Here is a 22,644-nt window from a genome sequence, read left to right as displayed (position 1 = left end):
TCAGGAACATTGAGTTTAATAGAGTCACACTATGGAAGAAAGAGAAAAGGCAAGATTGAGGGACAGCACTAAGGAAAGAAGACAGGGTATCAGACAAGGTGTGTCACGGTATGACTCAGGTTCAAGATGTTTTAGGACACAGCATCTCAGTCATCCTGTCTAGCCTAGTTTGGCAGGAGACGGGGGAAATAGAGAATTAGAAGGACAAATAAGCTGAGCTGATGGTCCCCAAATTCCTGGTCCATGGCAACAGTGTATCCAGGATATAAGATTCTATTTGACCAAGTTCAAATACTGAAGAGAAGTCATGGCCTCTAACGTAATCTCAGACAAGGCCGTACTGTAAATAAAATCCCTAGTGTAAAACCAAATTTTTCAGTCTCACTGTGAGAAAAATAAATTACACAAATCTAGTTTTTCTAATATGATTTGATTTAACAAATAAATAACTTTATTTATCATGGCCACAGCCCATAACAAATAACAGGTCCATCACATTTTTTTGATTGATTACATTTCTTACAAAAAAACATATCCATCATCAACAGAAGTGGTAATGAATAAGGCTGTCACCTGATTAAAGACGTTTAGGGCGCAATCCTATCGGGATAGGCAGCCACCTCTGAACTTGGAGGCTACCGCCTATCCAGTGCAGGGCAGGGAGCAGTGCAGAGGGGATCTTCCCCTCCGCGCTTCAGCCACCCTGCATTCATGGCTAGACAGCCGATTTCGGCTGTCTTGCTGCAAGAAGTTATAGCAGGGGTGGGGGGGCAGATGCCGGATGACACGTTGGAAGTGTTGGAAAGGCACGTCCGCCCTCCCTGCCCTGGCCTGCCCCCAGGAATGCCCCTTTTTCGCTACTCTGCACTCCTCTTATGAGTGTGGGACGATCCGCGCTGCCTATGAGGCTGCGCAGGAGGTGGTGGAGGTCGGTTCTCAGGGAACCGACCTATCCTTTGGCCATCTAGCCGCTGACTAGTGGCCATAGGATTGTGCGCTTAGTTTCTAAATTATGCAGTTTTAAAATATTAATAGATTATATTTTCATATAGTAGCATGGGTTCACAACCATTAATAGAAAGGATTAAAACACCTTTATCAGTGTGGTCACACTAAACATCTAAAATGAAGCCTATGTCTATGAGCAAATTATACCTAAGCTGATCTTTATCTTCTATCATTGAACATTCTGTCACCAAGGTTTCAAGCATACTAGTTCATAAACATTTGAAAAGTCCAGGCAGAATCAACCTAGTGAGTCTTATGACACACTTTAATCTGGATGATACTGATTAATCTATGTGGAAACCAGTTTGAATGGGAACAAGCTGCAGCAAGCCTTGGGCTCACACGCTCCTGCCCTGCCCTCCTCTACCATGGCAGATTGGCAGTACCTCCAAAGCCTAAACCGTGGCTAATCTCAACTATGGTTTGTTAAAACCAGCCAGCTTCATATCCCATGGTTTGAAGTCGGCGTGTTCCAAACAAACCATAGTTAAGATCAACCCTAGTCTATTGAGTTCGGATGAAATGACAAGCAGCAGTTAATAAAAAACAGAAGCCAAAGCTTTCGATCTCCTCGTAGCTGCATCGAAGGTGGAGTGGTGGAATGCTTGTTGTGGCTCACTCCAGTCATGATAAACCATGGTTTATCATGACATCTGAACCAGTCCAAAATCCAAGTTTACTGGATGCCCTTTGGATAGCATCCACACCTGTCATTATATGACTTGATAGCAGAATACATTCTTGGTCTTAAAGGCCATAAACAATTCATATGGCCTGCAGTGCCAGTTGTGAAACATTTGACATCCTGACTGCTGGATATGAATTTCTCATCTCATTTATGATATAAAACACTTATCCAAATAAGCAGTTCAAAGCAGGTTCCTACTGCATTATGAACAACCAGCGTGACAGTCCTACACATTCTACATCAAAGGAGATAGTGTGCTGTCTAGTCCATACATAAATTGTGGAGAAAGTAGTTGGGAATAGCCTCAATGCAGAGCTGGGGGGATGGCATTACTGCTCCCTCTGTTTAAACAGCTGGGTGATATACACCCCAGCCCATGAGAATAGTGCAAAGAGGGGGATTCACAGGGGAGCCAAAACTGACTCATCTCAAGTCCAAGTGTGGAAACCCCACTTTTCAGCAAGTATTGCTAAAGTATCAAAGCAAAAACTGAAAGATCTATTGCTGGTAATGTGAGAAATTGACAAGGGGCTTCTCTGTATTGCCTTGAGAAACCAGTCTCTTTTAACTCCTGTATGAAACTAAGCTCCAGTATTAGTAACAGGGGGAAAAGGTGGAGGGTGATGGTGCTGTGTTGCTAATCATAACTGAAGTCGTTAGCACGATCCAATAGCCACTCCAACCATTAGTAGAACCACATTCCAGGCCAAAGCACTCCAAATCACAAGGGCTAGCAGAGGAAAGAATTGCATTTTCCCAGCACCAATGTACTGCTGTTGGAATGCTGGGAACATGTGATTGCCCTTGAGGAAAGACACCTGGATCCTACAAAGCAAATGGGCACCATTTGTTGTAGTGCTGCATACATATCTAGGAATGCCCTTTGTACCACTGTAGAGATCTCACCTTGTGTAATGCCGCTCACATTAATGAATTCCTTCCTGTGAGTTCCTAACTGCAGAGCATTGCACATGGACAGATTAACTGACCAGTGCCATATTTCTCACAACAGGGCCCAGTATCAGAGAATGTGGAAGAGGATGGAACAGAACAGGTCACATGGTTTTTACAGCACAAGCAGCACACGTGGGAATGGGAGGAGGGTTGCAGAATGAGGGGGGAGTTGCTTGGGCAAGTTCCTCTCCCCACCCCCACCTTGAGAAGGGCTTCCTGGAGGAAGTGAGACCTCAAGGGAGCAGTGTTGAATCTGCAGAGTCCTCAAAGTGCAGCAGTTTCTCACTTGGGTGGCATTTGTATAACTTGCTCTCTGATTAAGCCTTGATCATCTGTTTTTCTCTTCATTTTTTTTAAACACTCTGAACCGTGATGAAGAAAAGAAGTAGCCAGTCCAGTAGCAACACTACCTGCTCTCACGGCTTGTGCTACGACCCCCTGATCAAAGGATGTGTACAATGCATGGACAGAAGCAAGCCCTCCAGTACCAACTCAAGCGTAGGTGTAAGAAATAAAATACATGACACCACCTGCCATCAGCCCAGCTTGTGCTACGACCGTCTGATTGAACAATGCGTGAGCTGCAAAGAGATGCTGAGAGGCACTGCGAAGGAGAGAAGTAAGAAAGAAAAACAGCTTCCTTGGCTTTGGGAAGGATGGGGAGGGAACGGTGGCCCCAAGGCATAAGGGAGGTTGGGATCAGATCCTACAGCAGTAGGAAGAGCTTCCGGTGGCCATGTCTGATGAACGAAGGCAGGAAAAGAAGCGCCTCAGTGGGCTCCAGTGCTGCTCTTAAGGGGCTTAGTTGTTTCAAATCACTGCTTTGGTGATCTGCTCTTTTTCCAGTCTCATTTTATTTCTCAAACAGGAGACCAATAAGAAAGACTTCTTTCCCAAGGCTGTTGTGCAGAGCACTGAGGGTGCATCCACATGGGTATATCCCATACTCTCCATTTGGTGCTATACACACAAATGATCAGGTGGGAAAATGTCCTGGGGAAAAGGAGGTACTGAGTACGCAGTATGGAGTTTCTCAAGCCAGTGCCACACCTTCCCTCATATTCACAAGCTGAATATGAGCCAACAATGTGATGTGACTGCAAAAAAGGCAAATGCTCTTTTGGGCTGCATTCATAGAAGCATAGCTTCCAAATCCCGGGAAGTACTAGTTCCCCTCTACTCAGCACTAGTTAGGCCTCATCTGGAGTACTGTGTCCAGTTCTGGGCACCACACTTGAAGAAGGATGCAGACATACTGGAGAGGGTTCAGAGGAGGGCAACAAAGATGATCAGGGGACTGGAAACAAAGCCCTATGAAGAGAGACTGAAAGAACTGGGCATGTTTAGCCTTGAGAAGAGAAGACTGAGGGGAGATATGATAGCGCTCTTCAAGTACTTGAAAGGTTGTCATAGAGAAGAAGGCCAGGATCTCTTCTTGATCATCCCAGAGTGCAGGACACGGAATAATGGGCTCAAGTGACAGGAAGCCAGATTCCGGCTGAACATCAGGAAAAACTTCCTGACTGTTAGAGCAATACGACAATGGAACCAATTACCTGGGGAGGTGGTGGGCTCTCCCACACTGGAGGCCTTCAAGACGAGGCTGGACAGCCATTTGTCAGGGATGCTCTGACTTGGATTCCTGCACTGAGCAAGGGGTTGGACTCGATGGCCTTGTAGGCCCCTTCCAACCCTACTATTCTATGATTCTATGATTCTATGATTCTATGATTCTATGACTGTGGCACCCATGCAGAGCCTGAGGTTCTTGTATTTGTTACGTAAGGACGATATTAACGCTTGCTGTAAATAATTTTTGTGAACCACCCAGAGAGCTTCGGCTATGGGGCAATATAGAAATATAATGACTGACTGACTGAATGAATGAATGAATGAATGAATGAAATAGGTGCCACGCTGCTTTCAGTGCTCATGTGTGCTGAATGCATATATAGCAGAGGTAGGCAGTGTAGTGTCTGTGGACACCAGTGCGCCCACAGACACCTTTCTTGGCACCTTCCCACTGGCAGCTCAGATTGCTGTGAAATACATTTCTGTTGGTGGTGAAAACTGGGTTCAAAATGTTGGGGCTCAGATACCACCTCTGCCTTGTACTCAGTCTTTTGGGCAGATTACCCATCCTTTGCCACGCATTCCATAGCAGCCATTTTGTGATGGTACCCAGAACAGTATCTCAGATTGTCAAATGTGCCCCCGAAAAGGTTGCCTATGCTTGATCTATAGCATACTTTTCTTAAGTACTTCAAAGTATTTCACATGCATTATTTAAGTAATCTTAGGCAGAATCTACATATAGCAGTTCTGCTGTTATACTGCAATGATAACTATTGTGCACGTGACACCAGTGGGCGCCAATAGTTACCACTGCTGTACAATAGCAGTATAACTGCCATATGTAGATTCAGCCTTAGTTCATAATAGTGCTGTAAGGTAGGCCAGCATGATTGAGTCCACATGGAGGGAAAGGCTATAGCTGTTCATGCAGAAGACCCCAGGCTCACTACGACATGGTGAGGTGCAGGGATTGGGACTGCATGATTAGGCCTTTTCAGCAGCAGTGACCAGACTTTGGGATTTACTTTCAAGGCAGACCCCACTGGCTACTTCCTTGGGCACATTCAGACAGGAAGCAAAGATGGTGCTCTTCTGAGCACCATCTTTATAATGCTGCTTAGTGATTTGGGTGTGCATGGTACTGATGAATTTTTGTACCACCTTGCTGTATTGGTTTTTTTTTAATCGTTCATGTTTTTAATGTTTGATTGTGGTTGTAAACTGGGTGCCCTATTTAGGCAGAAAGAATGGTGTACTAAAAATTACTTTATAAATAAATGAACCATTTTTGTTCCTCAAAGAGAGGAGGAAAGGTGGCTTCCTTGGGCAGGGACCTGCAGAGGTGGGACACCAAAACCCCAAAGGCCCCCAATTTACTAGCTACCTATTGTTCTTCAGATGGTGGGGCACTCACTAAAGGGCCTCCTAAGAAAAGCTTAAAATGGGGAAGGGCACACTTTCACTGTCAGTGCTTAGAGCAGCTTTCCCCACCCATGGCCATGCTGGCTGAGAATGATGTGAGTTGCAGCCGTTCCCAGGTTGGGAACTGGGTTAGAGTGTTTAGCTAGGACCGGGAAGACCCAGGTTCAAATTCCCACTCTGCCATGAAGCTGCCTGGGTAACTTTGGGCCAGTCATATCCTCTTCACTTAATCTACCTCATGGGGTTGCTGTGAGGACAAAATGGTAGTATGGTGTGGAGAGGAACCATGTACCTTTCCCAAAGCATCTTGGAAGGAGAGAAATGTAAATAAACAAATAAAGGTGCAATCCTATGCATGTTTAGACAGATAAAAACAGTCCTACAACTCCCAGCATTCCCCAGCCAGCATGGCTGGCTGGGGAATGCTGGGAGTTGTAGGACTTTTTGCTGAGCTAACTTACAGTGTTCCAGATAGTACAGTTGTTCTGAATGCATCCCACCGCCCCTACCTGCATTGACTCACTATCAGCCTCTGTTTTCCTCCACAGCCACCATCCTCAGAGCAGCCTCTACCACAGCCCAGCTACCCACAACTCTTACTGTAGATCAGGCTTGCTCAGTGTTAACCTTTGGTCTCTATGTTTTTGTGGGGCTAGTTCTGGCCATGGCAACACTGTGGCTTGTAACAAATGTGAAACAAAAGAGAAGGAAGAAGACGGGAAAAGCTGATAAGCAGGATCCTAAAGGTAGGTATTCCCAGGCTTTCTGATAATAGATTTTAATCCACTATGGGGTGTATCATCTAGTCCAGGACTGGAGAACCTGTGGCCCTTCAGCTTTCATTGGACTCCAACTCCCATCAGCCCCAGTGAGCAAGGCCAGTCACCGGGTATGATGGGAGTTGTAGCTCAAAACAACAACATCTAGAGGGCCACCCCAATCTAGTCCAATATCATGCATACCACCGACTACACATTTTTAGGTTATTACATGCAAAGGTCTGAGAGCAGGATCAGATTTGTCATATCTTATTATCTATCAAACTGGTGGTGTAAAAGTGTCAACTGTGCCATATTCAGCATCTTTTTTTGATCCTTGCATAGCCACATTTTAAAAAAATAAATATTATTTATCATTACATATATATCCCACTTTCTTTCCTCTTGCAAGGAACCCAAGGCAACTTACGTGGTCCTCCTCCTCTCCATTTTAGCCACCTTGAGTTCCTTGTAAGAGGAAAAAAAGGTGGGATATAGATGTAATGACAAATAATAAAAAATAATTTTTTATCCTCACAACAACCCTGTGATGTTGGTTAGGCTGAGAGTCAGGACTGACCCAAAGTCACCAGTGAGCTTCATGGCCAACTGGGGACTAGTACCAGAATCTCCTCAGTCCCAGTCCAATGCTCTAACCAGTATGCCACACTGGCACTCAATTATTTACCATTTAATGTATCTTTTCATTTATGGTTAAAGAACATACAGTGCAAACAGAAAGGAAGGAGAGGAGAGGAGAGGAGAGGAGAGGAGAGGAGAGGAGAGGAGAGGAGAGGAGAGGAGAGGAGGAAGGGGGCTTGGAGTTTGAGGGAGAAGAAAATGTTAATGTCAGCCCATATTGGATGTCAATCAGTGAGATTCATATTGATAGAAAGAAGAAAAGGACAGGCGTACAAAGTGCATAAGCAGTCTACATAAGTGTCTATACGCTGTTGCTGACGATAGGCTGCATGTTCCAATATGTATGCACACATAGTTAACTTACAACCAGTCCAGATGGAATGGCTTTCACACTGTCACATGGTAGAGCCCCTTCATTTGTCTAATCAGCTGTGTACTCCTTGGGCATAGCTACATTTATAGACCTATTTGGGTTATTGGCCATCCCCTCTTCCTGGGGTATCATGGGAAGTGTAGTTCTGCAGTGAGCGGAGATTTTTTTAACAGAAAATTCTCAGCACATCTGATCACACTAAACTTTCCAGAGGGGGAAAGTTTAAAGGGACATAAGCCCAATATACATTTGTAGTGAGTGTACTTGTCACTTTGCTCAAGTTCAGGGGAGGGCTGGCCCTCCAGCTGTTTTTGGACTACAACTCCTATTATCCCACACCACTAGCTCAGCTGTCTAGGTCTGATGGGAGTTGCAGTCCAACAGCAGCCACAAGTTGTCCACCCCTGCTCTAGCTAGTCTCACACATCCCTCTGTATTTTGTTTCCAACATAAAAATTACCTTTCTGAATATTTGGAAGTCTGAGAAAGTGCCCTCTTCCCACAGCATGCTAAAAGGAGACTTACTTCAGAGTTATTCTTTGGGGTTGTTCTCTCCCCCGTGTGGCTGAAGACCATGCCAGCCTCTTGCCTGCCTGGGGGTAGACGTTGTGTAAGAAGGGAAATAAATATTTAGGGACTTAGTACTAACAGACAGGCCCCAGAACACTGTAGAAAAGCTGGAGCAGTAATTTGGGAAATAGAGTAGCTAAGGATTCCCATCTGGGCCCAGTCCACTCAGGGGTTAATATTACTCCTCTAAATCTTAGCCCATTTCTCACATATCATCTGATATTCTGCTTAACCAAGTCATGATTTTCCTCTTGTCACATCATTCCCTGGAAGTGATGACTAGCTAAATATTTCAGATGCTGGGGGGACAGGGGTGGGGGTTGTATTGAGGATGAGCATGGAGAGAGATTTCCTGAGGGCAATCTCCGACGGGAGAATTTGTTTTCCTTTATTTATTTGTTTGCTTGTTTATTAATTACATTTCTAATCTGCCCAATACCCAACGTTCTCTGGGTGGATTACAAACAGTTAAAAGATTAAAATGCCATAGAAACAATTAAAATATAAAATACAATACAAACGTTGAAAGGAATACAATTAATACTATGCAAAACAACAAACAGCATAGGAATCGATAAAACAGCCATACCAATTTAGATCTAGGTCTCTAAAATGCCTGGGAGAAAAGAAAGGTCTTTGCCTGGTGCTGAGAAGATAACAACATAGGCACCAGGCAAACTTCTTTGGGGAGTTCATTCCACATGTGTGGTGCCACAACTGAGAAAGCCCTCTCGCTTGTAGCCACCTGTCTAGCTTCTCTTGTAGCCAACTGTGTAGCTTCTGGGGCACTCAGAGGAGGGCCTCCAAAGATGACATAAAGGTCTGAGCAGGTACAGCTACTCTTGTCTCACATGTGTTCTAAGCAAAAAGAAGAAAATGAGGAAGAACAGGGACAGAGATTGATATCTCCTACCATACACCTCTTAGCCTACACTCCTTTACTGCTTGTGCACTGCTCATTAAGTTGTTTTTATTTTAGAAAATGAGAACTGCATCATTTCCGTTGAAAATGAAGCTCACAAAGGCCATGACTGCCAGCCAGGAGACAATGATCCTGAACCAATTAGATGCCCACATTCAAACGGTACTTCAAACAGCGCCAAAGATGACATCTTAAAGAGGAATATACACTATATTGTTATGGCAGGAAGTGATGTCACTGAAGCTGTTTCTCTCTCTTCCTGTGATAAAAAAAACACCATTCCAGTGCCGGCAACTGAACTTGGGGCAACTGTGCTAGTGACCACCAAGACTACTCAGGAAAACTTCATCGGTAAGGAGTTACCACAGCAACCATTTTAAAAGGGTTGATACTAGCGGACACTCCCTTGAAACAGTATATAAAAACCCTTGATCTCAAAAGAAGGATGGTGAGTGGACATAGGTACTAGAGGGTTGCCTCATTGCGACTGGAAGTTTGTTATTTCCCACATTGTAATGAAGTTGAAGTAGTCTCTCCGTTGCCAGAAAGTCCCAGCTATGGCTCTGACAAAGGGAGGCAACTGACTGGGGTGCATTATAGCATTCCTCCTCTGTGACCTTTAAGGTTGGAGCAGCTAGGAAAAAAAGCATGCTCAAGGAAATAAAACCATTGCTTAGAGCTCACAATTACCATTGCCTTGATTTCTGCATCCTGAAACTCATCTAGCAAGACATTGGCAAGTTACTAAGGGCACAATCCTATGCGTGTTTAGACAGAAAAAAGACCTGGGGTTAATGTTACAACTTTAAATCTCAACCCAATTTTCACATATCATACCATATTTTGCAAAACCAAGTCATGATTTTCCTCTTGATCTTCCTCATGGTGGCTGGGGCATGCTGGGTGCTGTAGGCCTTTTTTCTGTCTAAACATGCATAGGATTGTGCCTTAAATGTGCCAAATGCTGCAAGTGGAAATGAAAAATGATAAATTAACAGTGAAAGTTTACATGGAGACATTTTTCATTACTAAGAGTCATACTGGAGATATTTTATGAGATGGAAGGCTGCATATTTTCATTTGGTGTAATATAACATACTTTGCGACGTAGATACATTAAATGGCCAGTAGCCCTTATTCTGTGATATTCTCATTGGGAAGTTGTTAGACCTTGAAGGATTGATAGCTTGGTGAAATTAGGTTTTATTTTTTTACCTAATTTTCAAACCTTTAAGACTCACTGCAATTATGTCTTCAACCGTAAGAAACATTTGTTGTGGTTTATTTTTGGAGGGTTTTTTTTTAAGTGGATACTTTGATGATGTAATAAAAGTTCATGAGCTGTACAAGAAAATGGCTATGGAGAATGAAATGCAGAATTGCCGAGCATGGGAGGAAAATAATTAGCTGTGATCAGCTGGAACTGGAGCCATGCAGAACCATGGCCAGAGATTGGGGTTTAAGAACCCTGAAGGATCAGAATAAGGGACAATCTAGTCCAGGATTCTGTTCCCACAGTGGCCAACCAGATGTCTGTGGGAAGCCCAAAAACAGGACATGAGCACAATTCTAGCACTCCTGCTCATTTTCCCCAGAAATGTGTATTCAGAGGCAATACTTTTGATACCAGAGGCAGCATATAGCCATCATGACCAGTAGCCATTATAGCCTTCTGCCATGAAGTATAACCTTCCATTATAGCCTTCGTCCATGAATTTGTCTAATCCCCTTTTATAGACAAGGACAAATTCCCCAAAAGAGCAACTTAGGGTGGAATCCTATGCATGTTTAGACAGAAAAAAAGTCCTACAATTCCCAGCATTCCCCAGCCAGCATGCTGGGAGTTATAAGACTCTTTTTCTATCTAAACATGCATAGGATTGTGCCCATAGAAGGCATTCTTGGTGGAACATTGGTAAATTGAGTTTGCAATATGTATGATTCTTTTCATAACTGTATTTAAAGTTTCAATTTCTTGGTTAACAAATGCCTGAATTTAAAAACAATAGAAATAGAGCTAGGTTACACTGATAGAAGCCCACACAGTCGGGAACACTTCCCCAACCCCTGCAGCAGATCTATACCACCACCACTGCCACCATGGAGATCCTGCCCCCCAAAATTAGTTAGCTGAGGTCATCATACCCTTGCCCAAAACATAGCATGTCACCCTACACAGCTCTCCAAATGCCCCTTTAGTGCGCAGAGACCCAGAGGACTTAAAGGGGAACTCTAAACCTGCCTGGGAGCTGATGAAGAGTTGTGAGGTCCATCCAGATCCTGGGGATGGGTGGGCGGGGAGGCCAGATCACTGAGGGGAGATCACCACACAAAATCGTTCATCCAGAGATCACACACACTCACCGTAGCCACCACTCTCCCAGTCAGATGAAATGAATGATAATAGATACGTTCACAAATATGATAGTTGCTTATTGCCTTCCAAGTTACAGTACTAGTTGAAGAGGGGAAAGGAAAGGATGTCTGTACAACTCAAATCTCCCTAGGCATCCAGCCTATCTAGGAAACAGAACTTGGTCATATCCCTCCGTTATTTCACCTCTTTTGAGTCCTGTTTGAATTTGGGTATTTTAATTCAAATTTTCTAGATGTTTCTATAAGAATTCAGCTCCGTAAACTCAATATTTGGATTCAGCATATTTAAATTAAGGGGAAATGCCTGTTTACCAGCTTTTCACCAAAAATGCCTTCTACTTCATCACAAAGCACTTTTCTGGAAAATCATCCCAGTCTACTATGGCTGTCTACATTGGCGGCCATCTTTACAGCTTCTTGTAGTAAATTCTATAGTTTAACTACATACTGTGTGAAGAAGAACTTATTTTTGGCTCTCCCCAGTCTCCTACCATTCAGCTTCATTAGATGACCTAGTGTTCCATAATATTCTGAGACACCTGTATCATGTACCCCCTCACTTCCTTTTTTTCTAAGCTAAAAAAAACCCTTATTGCTTTAACTGGCATAATGTGTTATCTTTTTAAAATGTTGAGTGATTCACAGCAACATTTAACAGGATGCAAATGATGTGTGACCAGGTACAAGAGGGAGGTATGCTGAGCTTCTAAATGGTTTTTATAAATGCATATCCTGTAGCAAAACTTGCTAAAAGGGGAGGTTTATGGGTGGATATGCAAAATATGGAAGAAGTTAAGCATTGCCTTGCTACACTGAATCGATCTAGTTCAACATTCTCTTTCCAGAAGTGGCCAATACCAGCCCTGCATGTCTCCCTTGGCAGGGTTACCCTCTCACTTCCCATGGAAATTTTCTCCTCCATCTCTAAATGACCCTGGAAAAAGTGCTGAGGCAGGGACAGTGTGGGACTGGAATGGCAAGGCAATGTGCCTGAATCACAGGCTGCAAATACATGGGGTTCTTGCTGGGTGTTTAGTGTGAATGAGTATCCTTTGGTATTTGGTATGTTTGTCTTTGGATCTCTGGGGCATGGCACATTGATTTTTATGCTTGAAGGTCTGCTACCTCCGTCCCAGCAGTATTAATAACAATAGAGGTTTTTGATGGGCTGTTTTCTCACTATCCTGCCAGCAAGTGTTTGTTAATATGGCTCAGATAGCCTCATGGGGTGTGTGTATGTGTGTGTGTGTGTGTGTGTGTGTGTGAGAGAGAGAGAGAGAGAGATTTTGAGAGAGAGAGAGAGAGAGAGAAAGAGAGAGAGAGAGAGTGACCTGGACTACAGGAGGTGAGTGTGGTGACAGCTGCTCTCACCTTTCTGTGTAAGTTTCCACAAGCTTTTTTCAGTTCCCTTTCATGAGCAAAGGCAGAGATCTTTCCACCCCCCTCCCCCTTTAAGACAAAGTCAAATTGTTTGTATAAATACATTATTCAAATCTATGCATGGGGGCAGATGCAGGAAGTCTTTACCTGGTTTGGACAAGCAGCTGATTTGCAGCACAAGGAAAGTCTGAGAAAATCCCAGTGACAGATAACAAGCACCATCCTCAGTGTGTAGATGACTTCCTATTAAAGTAATTTGTTTTCTTTGTCCCTAGAGCTTTGAGAACGCAGCTCCAAAGAGAAGCCCTTCTTGGTGGGAGTATGTTATGGATTTCTTTAGTGGGTAAAGGAAGTACAGGAATGTTTTTGCCCTGAAAAGAGAGGGGCATGTATGATTCTGATGGTCCCAGAAGTGTTAACAAGGCAGTTTGATAGGCCACCAAAAATCTCTCATTATAGCTTCTCACTACCCTGCCAGCATGACTCCCACCTATGGAATGTGCCTCTTTCCTACTTTCCTAACTGTGACTCATTATGGAAACCCCACAAATCTATACCTCACCACCACAGAAGAACAGAGAGCACATGTGGCAACAAAGCCACAATGCTGCTTTACAATAGCCAAGAAATGGAGAACACCCCCCTGCCACGAGGTGGCACTCCACTACCACAGGCATAACTAAAAAGAGTGCCGCAGGTAAATAGACACCCCTAGTACTAGAATTGCCACCTGGCTGGTTGTGAGCAATCCCCTTGGCTTTTCAGTGCCTGGATTGGTCACCATCCCAGTCAATACAAAAGCCAGTTAGCTGAATTAGTGACAGCATTAACGTGTTAGACTGATCCTGACTGATCCCCTCCCGCCCACCCAAACCACCAATGGTCATCTGTACTGTGAATAGTACTCTCACTATAGATCTGTTATTTTCTGCCAAAGCGGGGGTGAGTCACAGAGAAGGAGGAAGAAAGTCCCGAATGAGTGATACTGACAAATCAACCTAGGAGTGCTGAAAAAAGTCAAAGTGGGGGAGAGAGGTTGGAGCCTCATGAAGCCTCCTTGAAACATTATTGGAGTAAGTTTTCAGAATTGATGGACAGGGGGCGTCCCTAGGGTACATGAGAATTTCATTTGTGTTCGCAAAACAGTTCAACAAGCTCTGTTCGCAACCCCAATGCATATACGTTTTGCAGGGGAAACGCTTGCACATTTCCGAACTTGTGAACTCATTTGAAAAATGTGGAAAAAAATATGGAATATTTTGGGTACACACTTCTAAAAGTGTGCATTTCCCCAATTGAAAATGTGCATTTTTCCCAACTGAATTTTTTATTCTCACATTTGGGGACCTTAACAAGGTGAACTGAGCTTCGAGGAGGAATTTGGACAACTTCAGCAAGCTCAAACATCACATGTTCACTCATCCCTTAGGCAAGGTGGCTTCTGTGAGTAACCAAAGTTGACTCTTGACCTTTCCAACTCTCCCTGTACCTTAGTTTTCAGTCTTGATTAGGAGATGACAACACCGATTACCCACAGCCCTGTGCCCCCTTTAGTAGAACCATCAGGATAGTAGAAGAGAGACCACAGGTAGATGTTTTTTAAGTGCATATCATTATGACAACAGGGGGCCTAATGGTTGCATGGACGGTGTGTGGGGTTTCATCTTCATGTATGTGTGCCTGTGTGAGTGTGGGCTTGTGGTTGCATGAGTGTGTGAATGGGGTGTGTATGTGTGGCTTTGGTGCCCAGAAGATTACCCATAAGGGAATGTGGTCCTTGGGGTGAAAAGGTTTCTCTGCCTCTGCTCTGTGCGGAGCTGAGATTTCATCCCAATTGGTCTGCCTGCCAGCTTGTTAAGGTCTTCAGCAGAGGCCTTGCTTCATGTGCTGCCACCTTCAGCAGTGTGGTTGGTGGTGACACAGGACAAGGCCTTTTTAACGGTGGTGTCTTGGTTGTGGAACTCCCTCCCCAGTAATGTCTATTTATTTCACTGGCCCTTTGGTCTCAGTTGATGCTGCTGGAGGTTATCTTGCTGCTGCTTGCAACTGTGCTTTTATTCATTTGATTTTGTATTTTACTATGTTTTTAACTGTAAGCTGCTTTGAAGGCCTTTTGGTGGAAAAGCAACCTAGAAATATTAATAGTAATAAATTGTGAGTGTGAAACTATGGGAGAGGTGTTGTCCTGGGTTAATGAAATACTTTGGAATGAAGGATTTTGATCTTGTGTAGAAAAAAATCTGTCTAGAGAGGGAGAGTCAGTAAACGTTCTCATGCTACCCATAAAGGACACCTTCAGAAGGGTCAGCAGTGACACAGAATCCAAACTACCCTCTGGCACAATCCCTTTCCTGGTCTATGTAGTATTTGGTGAGTGAAGCTGATGCCAATCCAACTCATGCAACATCATCCTTCATTTTAAAGATTCAATTTGTACATCTATCAGTTGTCCAGCAGCTGGTAATAATTAAGGGAGGCACTGCTGAGAAGGGGGTTGACAGAGGAAGGTGAAAAGAAAAAGAACTGCGGACAAACAATATCCTTAGGAGGCAATAGTTATATGATGTAACTGGCCTGAACACCTAAAATAATATTAAAAATATGTAGTTCTTTCATAGCTGACAACAAGGTTACCAGCCATTCTAACAGCAGTTTGCATTCCCTAAAGAGATGTCAAAATAGCAGAGCCATAGTGAAATTCAACAGCTCCTCTCCAAATTTCAAGCAATTTCAAGCACACACACACACAGGGCGGAGGGAGATGCAGCACAGACTGACAGATATCACCACTGCATTTATGGACTAAACAGCCAAGAAAAGCTAACAGGGTTATAACTACTATAGTTTTGAAAATGGTCTGTCTTCTACAGCCCAGCATAAAAGATCCTTATTTAGTAGGGCTGAAATGCTAAGATAGCTCCGGTGCTATATATTTACATTTACACCAATATGCTTAATTATCACCTGCATGATTAACCACTATAGCTCCTGAGTAGTTACTAATAATACCCACTTGGGCTATGTATGCATTCCCCATGGGTGTTATTTAGGGTTGCGCCCACTGTTGCTGCTTAACCCAGCCCATGTTTACTCATAAGGACTCAGAAGCAAATCTCATCGAAGTCAGTGGGACCTCTTACAAAGTAAGGGCAGATACGTGTTACCCATAAGCAAATATAACAATACCCTCTGACAACTGCATCTTCTAAGGAAAAGCAGCATCAGCAGACAATATGGAGCAGAGAAACAGCAGAGGTTGCTTAACCCCTGCCTCATCTGCTGCCTTTCCTCTGCAGTTCCCCCCTACCAGCCACATTTGCCTGTGGGGTTCCAGATACATGTTTATCCTCGCAAAGATCATAGAATCATAGAATAGTAGGGTTGGGAGGGGCCTACAAGGCCATCGAGTCCAACCCCCTGCTTAGTGCAGGAATCCAAGTCAGAGCATCCCTGACAGATGGCTGTCCAGCCTCGTCTTGAACGCCTCCAGTGTGGGAGAGCCCACCACCTCCCCAGGTAATTGGTTCCATTGTCGTATTGCTCTAACAGTCAGGAAGTTTTTCCTGATGTTCAGCCGGAATCTGGCTTCCTGTCACTTGAGCCCATTGTTCCATGTCCTGCACTCTGGGATGATCGAGAAGAGATCCTGGCCTTCCTCTCTGTGACAGCCTTTGAAGTACTTGAAGAGTGCTATCATATCTCCCCTCAGTCTTCTCTTCTCATGGCTAAACATGTCCAGTTCTTTCAGTCTCTCTTCATAGGGCTTTGTTTCCAGTCCCCTGATCATCTTTGTTGCCCTCCTCTGAACCCTCTCCAGTTTGTCTGCATCCTTCTTAAAGTGTGGCGCCCAGAACTGGACATAGTACTCCAGATGAGGCCTAACCGGTGCTGAGTAGAGGGGAACTAGTACTTCCCGGGATTTGGAAGCTATGTTTCTATTAATGCAGCCCAAAATAGCATTTGCCTTTTTTGCAGCCACATCACATTGTTGCCTCATATTCAGCTTGGGATCGACAACAATTCCAAGATCGTTCTCGCTTGTAGTGTTCTTGAGCCACATATCCCCCATCTTGTAACTGTGCATTTGGTTTCTTTTTCCCTAGGTGCAGAACTTGGCATTTATCCCTATTAAATGTCATTCTGTTGTTTTCTGCCCACGGCAGAATAGAATTTCCATTCCCACGGTCCACAAGGGAGGTTACTTGATCAAAAAATGAGATCAGATTCGTCTGGCAGGATTTGTTCTTGACAAATCCATGTTGGCTTTGAGTAATCACTGCATTGTTTTCAAGGTGCTTACAGACTGATTGCTTTATCATCTGCTCCAGGATTTTCCCAGGGATTGATGTCAGATTGACTGGTCTGTAGTTCCCAGGTTCCTCCTTTTTACCCTTTTTGAAGATAGGGACAACATTGGCCCTCCTCCAGTCATCTGGCACTTCACCCGTCCTCCATGATTTCTCAAAGAGAATAGACAGCGGTTCTGAGAGTTCTTCTGCCAGTTCCTTTATTACTCTAGGATGCAGCTAACCTGGCCCTGGAAATTTGAACTCATTCAAAGTCATTAGGTGTTCCTTGACCATATGCCTTTCGATCTCAAGCTGCAATCCTGCCCCTTCAGCCTGTACTTCGCCTTTGCCAGGGGGGGTCATAAACCCTCTTTGGGAGAAGACTGAGCCAAAGTAGGAATTGAGCACCTCTGCCTTTTCTTTGTCATCTGTTATCATTTTGCCATCCTTCTTTAACAGCTGAACAACCACTTCTTTCCTTTGTCTTTTACTATGCATGTAGCTGAAGAAAGCCTTTTTGTTGCTTTTAGCATCCCTCGCTAACCTCAGCTCATTCTCAGCTTTAGCCTTCCTGACGCCATCCCTGCAATTCTGTGCTACCTGCCTGTACTCTTCCTTTGTTGCTTGGCCTTCTTTCCACTTCCTATATGTGTCCTTTTTTGTTTTCAGGTCATCTCGAAGCTTTTTGTGAAGCCACACTGGCTTCTTCTGTTGTCTTCCACCTTTTCTTCTTGTTGGAATTGTTTGTGATTGTGCCTTGAGAATTTCCTTTTTTAAAAGCTCCCACCCATCTTGGACTCCTTTTCTCATTAGAGTCACTTGCCATGGGACCGTACTGATAATTGTTCTGAGTTTATCAAAATCAGCTTTCCTAAAATCCAGGGTGCATGTTACACTCAGCTTTTGCTTCCCTTAGAACCAAGAACTCAAGTACATCATGGTCGCTTTCCCCCAGAGTTCCTGTAACTGCTACTTTATCCACTAAGTCATCTCTGTTAGTTAGGATCAAGTCAAGGATAGCCGATCCTCTAGCTCCTTCCTCTACTTTCTGTAGGAGGAAGTTATCCGCAACACAAGTCAGGAATTTCCTGGAGGGGCCATGTTTTGCTGAATTTGTCTCCCAACAAATATCGGGGAAATTGAAGTCCCCCATCACTACTACATCATGCTTCCTTAAAACTTTGGTTATTTGCTTTTCAAAAGTTTCATCCTCGTCCTCTCCTTGATTGGGTGGCCGGTAGTAGACTCCGACCACCAGGTTCCTATTATTCTTTGCTCCATTTATTTTGATCCAGATGCTCTCGATGGGGCTACCAAGCTCATCCTCCTGTATTTCTGTGCAGAGATATGTATTTTTCACATACAGTGCAACCCCACCTCCCTTTCTGTTCCTTCTGTTCTTTTTGAACAAGTTATATCCTTCAATTGCGGTATTCCAGTCATGGGAGTCATCCCACCAAGTCTCAGTTATATCTATCAAGTCATAATTTCCCTCTTGTATTAAGAGTTCAAGTTCGTTCTGTTTGTTTCCCATACTCTGGCCTGGGCGTTTGTATATAGATATCGAAGACCATGTGCTTCATAGTCTGGCTTTCTTCCTACATGTGTCTGAAGACCATTATTGGGCGCCATTAGAGCTGTTCTCTCCGTTGCAGTGCATGAGCCTTCGTCCACTGTTACCCCCAACTTTACATCTCCCTTCCCCGTAGGATTCAGTTTAAAGCCCTCCTGATGAATTTCTTCATGCTGTGGCCAAACACATTCTTCCCATCCTTTGTGAGGTGCAACCCGTCCCTTGCCAACAGCCCATCTTCCAGGAAGTATAGCCCGTGGTCCCAGAATCCAAATCTCTCGCGTCGGTACCACCTTCGTAGCCAGTCATTCACCTGGAGTACTTTTCTTTCCCTTTCTAGCCCTCTTCCATCTACTGGAAGGATGGATGAGAAAACTATCTGGGCCCCAAAGTTCTTGAGTTTCCTTCCCAAAGCTTCAAAGTCTGACATGATTTCTTCGTAGCTCCGCTTGGCAGTATCATTTGTTCTCACATGGATGAGAAGAAAGGGATACCTGTCAGTGGGCTTTATGAGTGCAGGCAACCTTTCAGTCATGTCTCTAATCCGTCCTCCCGGGAGACAACATACCCGGCGAGTCCACGGGTCTTCATGACATACTTGGGTTTCAATCCCACGCAGCAAGGAGTCTCCCACTACTACTACTGTTCTCTTCTTCTTGTTGTAAGCCTGGGTTTCATTGCCTCTGCTTGACTGACCTTCAGCCTCTTGCTCACTCTCATGCAGCTTCCCCTCTGATTCTTCCTCTGCAGGCTGTCCTCCAGTCTCATCCTCAAGTACCTGGAATCGGTTCCACAGCTCCACTGCTGCACAGTGACGTCTAGTTCTTCTTTTCCTAACTGTCTCCCTTTTCCAAGGAGTATCTTGTGCTCCATATTTCCTCACGTCAGCCTTTCCCATTTCTGCCTCAGCTTGCTGTTGCTCTTCAAGCTTCTGTTCTTCACTTTGCTGCTGTAGATCTCCCATTCTGTCCAAGAACTCTTCGTGTTCTCTTATTCCCCGGAGGGTCGACAGTCACCACTCCAGTCCTCATACTTTTTCTTCCAGCAGTGTGATCAACTTGCACTTGTTGCAGGTGTAGCCCATGTTGTTCTCAGGAAGATATGTACCTGGAACTGTGCAAGGGGGAAAAAGAGGTTGTGGGTGGGGTGGGGGCTTTTTAGGGAGGGGAAGCAGTGGGTGGGGAAAGGTATAAAGAGCCTTCACCCAACATTTCTCACCTCTGAAAGACTTTTCCCCACAACTGCTTTTCCCTAGAAGAAACAGTAAGATTTTGTTACATACATTTGCAGGTAGCATGTTGCTCTACCTTCCGTGTGTGTGTGTGTGTGTGTGTTTAAGATTCACAGTCTTAGAATCATGTGCCAGAACTGGGCTCCTTAAATAGCAGGCTGGTACAAAGCATTGTGAAAGAAACGGGATAATGTATTTTCAGCAACTATGCTGTATTTTATTCAGTGTCAGGTGTTTGCGGGGCAAATGACTTCATTCCTAGAAATAATTCTCTCTCCTTGTTTGTGGATCTCTCTCTCTCTCTCAATTAATTCTAAGCTTCTCATTGCTTAGAAATTATAGTGTTCCAAATTTGTTTCTTCTTGCCTTCACCATTGTACTCATAGGTTTAAAAGCCGTTTTTTCCCCACGTTTAAATATGAAGTTGTGCCACTAATGTAATTGTCTGTGAATGGCCAGCTTCACTTGCTTGCCCTGTCCACACCCTCCCTAATATTTATTTAATTAAAAAACCCAGCCCACATCATCACCAAGAGTTCATAATTTTTAAATTGCCAACTCTATTTCTTTGCCCTTTTTTCTTAAATGACTTCAGGGAAGAGGCTGGCTGGTTCCATGTGCCAAGTCTATAGGGGACAAGGCCTTCCTGGTACCTCTCATCAGCATCCGTCCGTAATCACTACCCACTGCGTAATGACAGTAATTAGGAAGAGCAAAAATGCCTCAGGACTGGAAGAGATGACAGAGTTAGGGGAGCCAGATGGTGTTTGCACTTAAGGAAGGATTGGAAAGAAACAGAGTGAAAATCTCTCGTTAAATCCGCTTTCATTTCCTTTATTTGGTGTCACAATTGGTTTGGTCACAGAGAGCCTACAAAGAGACTTGGCAGGTTCTGCAGGTCAACACACAGCACGTCTGGTTGATGCAGAAGTCATGCACCCACACCATGGCTGATTATACAGCGTCACAAGTGCAGCCATTCCTACGGGCCACAGTGCTGGGCCAACAGCTTATAAGATGGGGGCAGGGCATAAGGGTGTCAGAAAGTCAACATGTCTTTTCACCTGGGTACTGGAACATGACTAAAAAGGAGTGGCTAGCAAATTCAGAAATAATTTCTAAAACATAACTAGAATACAACACAGCTCATCATAGTGGGGAAGGCTGACCAAGTGGGTTGTGTACCTGCTCAGCCTGCTGTCCAGGACCATGTCTCTACAACAACGGAAGGAGAAGCGAATGGAGGAGTACCGGATTTCTTAAAAAGGAATTGGCTTTGCTGCGACTTGTTCCATGCCGGGCTCCATGAGGGGGTGCTCCGCACCAGTAAAAATTGCATCACAGAACATACTTCTGGGGGGGGGGGGGGTTTGAAGTGAACGTCATCTGATTGGCAGGGGCTGCTCAACCAATAAGAGAGGTTCCCCCCACACACCTTTGTCCTTTCCCCTGAAGCTCCAGATGCACCTGCATTTCAAAAGCAAACCTCACTGAGCACAATGGGAATTACTTCTGAGTAGACACACATATGCTTGTGCTGGGAAACAGGTGAGGGGGGGAACACAGGGATGGGAAACCAGCACCCTTTCTAACCCAATGCTGCACAGAATAAAGGTGTGAAGTAGTTACTTCCTAAGGCAATAAATCAAACAACGGCAAATCAAAGCCTCAAGATTGCGCTTTAGAGCATTTAGGGACTTTGTGCTTTAAACTGTGCCATTTCAGTTGAGAGGAATCTCTGTAAATTCTAATGTGGGCATTCAGGAGACAAGCCTCATTGAGCACAATGGGAGTTACTTCCAAGTAGACACTAATTGGTTTGTGCAGGGATGGAAAACACCCTTGAGCGGGGTCACAGTGAAAGGCACACCCCTAGGCAGGGCAAGCCTACCAGAGGTAAATGTGGGGGTTGGGGCACACAGCAAACACATTGGGGAAAACCTGACTTGAGGGGGGGAAAAAACAGACTTTAAGCAGTCTCAAGAAATCTTGTTTTTCCCTGATAAGCTCCAGGGTGGCTGCTGGATGGCCACGACGTCATGTATCCCTAACGACCTCAACACGCCGCCAGCTCGGAGTAAATCACTGGTGGCGACACCCCCCAGGTGCTGACTGTTAATAGGCAGCTTCAAGGCCCCTGCCCTCCTTAGGTTTCTTTGTCTTTAAACCAGACTTGGACTGGACATCCCTTCAGATAGGGTGCCTTCAAATAGAGAACTGTCCTCTGTAAAGGAAAACACATGGCCACCCTAGGGAGAAGCCATCACTGCTGGTGCACTATTCCTTTTCCCTCTTGATCTGCACTGCACTATTATGGCAAGGAGAGGGCGGGTCTAGGGATGGCTACTTAAGTGGCATCACGTGGGCTAGCTCCATCTATTTTTAATGTGGAATTGTCTCAGTGGTGGGTTACAAATATAAATGAACAAGTGGAAGGAGTGGGGCAGGGGGACCACAACAGGTTGTATCACAGGACCCAAATAGGAGTGTTCCTGCTCAAGGTTCATTCCAGCCTTCCTGGAACAGGAGCTTAAAGCGCTCTTTGGAGCTTGCAGGGAAGAGAGGTTTCAGGAGGGGGGAGGGAAAGAAAACGGACATCACTGCTATGCGACAGGGCACTGGGTATCTGGGGAACCCGGGGGGGCTGGACTGGGACCATCAGGCTGAGGTTCCCACCGCCCCACTGTGCTAAACGGATTAGGCTTGGGGTTGGCTGCGAGCCCTGAACCTGAGTGCTTTACTTCTATATAGCAGGGAGAAGTTTGTGGAGAGCGGGAAAGGAAAGAGGGAGGCCCACCTTCCTCCTGAAGCTGAGGTAGCTATAGCCATGACATGCAAACTGGCCCAATATGTGTGCTTCCTCCAGGTGAACATAAAATCATT

General features: G+C 44.7%; 1 protein-coding gene across 1 annotated transcript in view; it reads left to right on the top strand.

The window, feature by feature from the left end:
- Nucleotides 1–3,022: 3,022 nt before the first annotated feature.
- The window catches only part of LOC146339694 (uncharacterized), a 28,809-nt gene continuing 9,187 nt past the window's right edge, over nt 3,023–22,644 (top strand). Inside the window, exons 1-4 of the mRNA XM_084811890.1 lie at nt 3,023–3,269; nt 6,196–6,393; nt 8,970–9,263; nt 22,513–22,521. Coding sequence (XP_084668016.1) covers nt 3,023–3,269; nt 6,196–6,393; nt 8,970–9,263; nt 22,513–22,521 — 748 coding nt within the window. The remainder of the gene's footprint in view (nt 3,270–6,195; nt 6,394–8,969; nt 9,264–22,512; nt 22,522–22,644) is intronic.

Source organism: Heloderma suspectum, chromosome 7 (assembly GCF_057233095.1).
Source record: "Heloderma suspectum isolate Gila_16-S chromosome 7, 16-S_ref, whole genome shotgun sequence".
In the NCBI taxonomy this organism is placed as follows: domain Eukaryota; kingdom Metazoa; phylum Chordata; class Lepidosauria; order Squamata; family Helodermatidae; genus Heloderma; species Heloderma suspectum.
The sequence above is the reverse complement of the archived record's forward strand: the minus strand, read 5'-3'. Positions and strand labels throughout refer to the sequence as shown.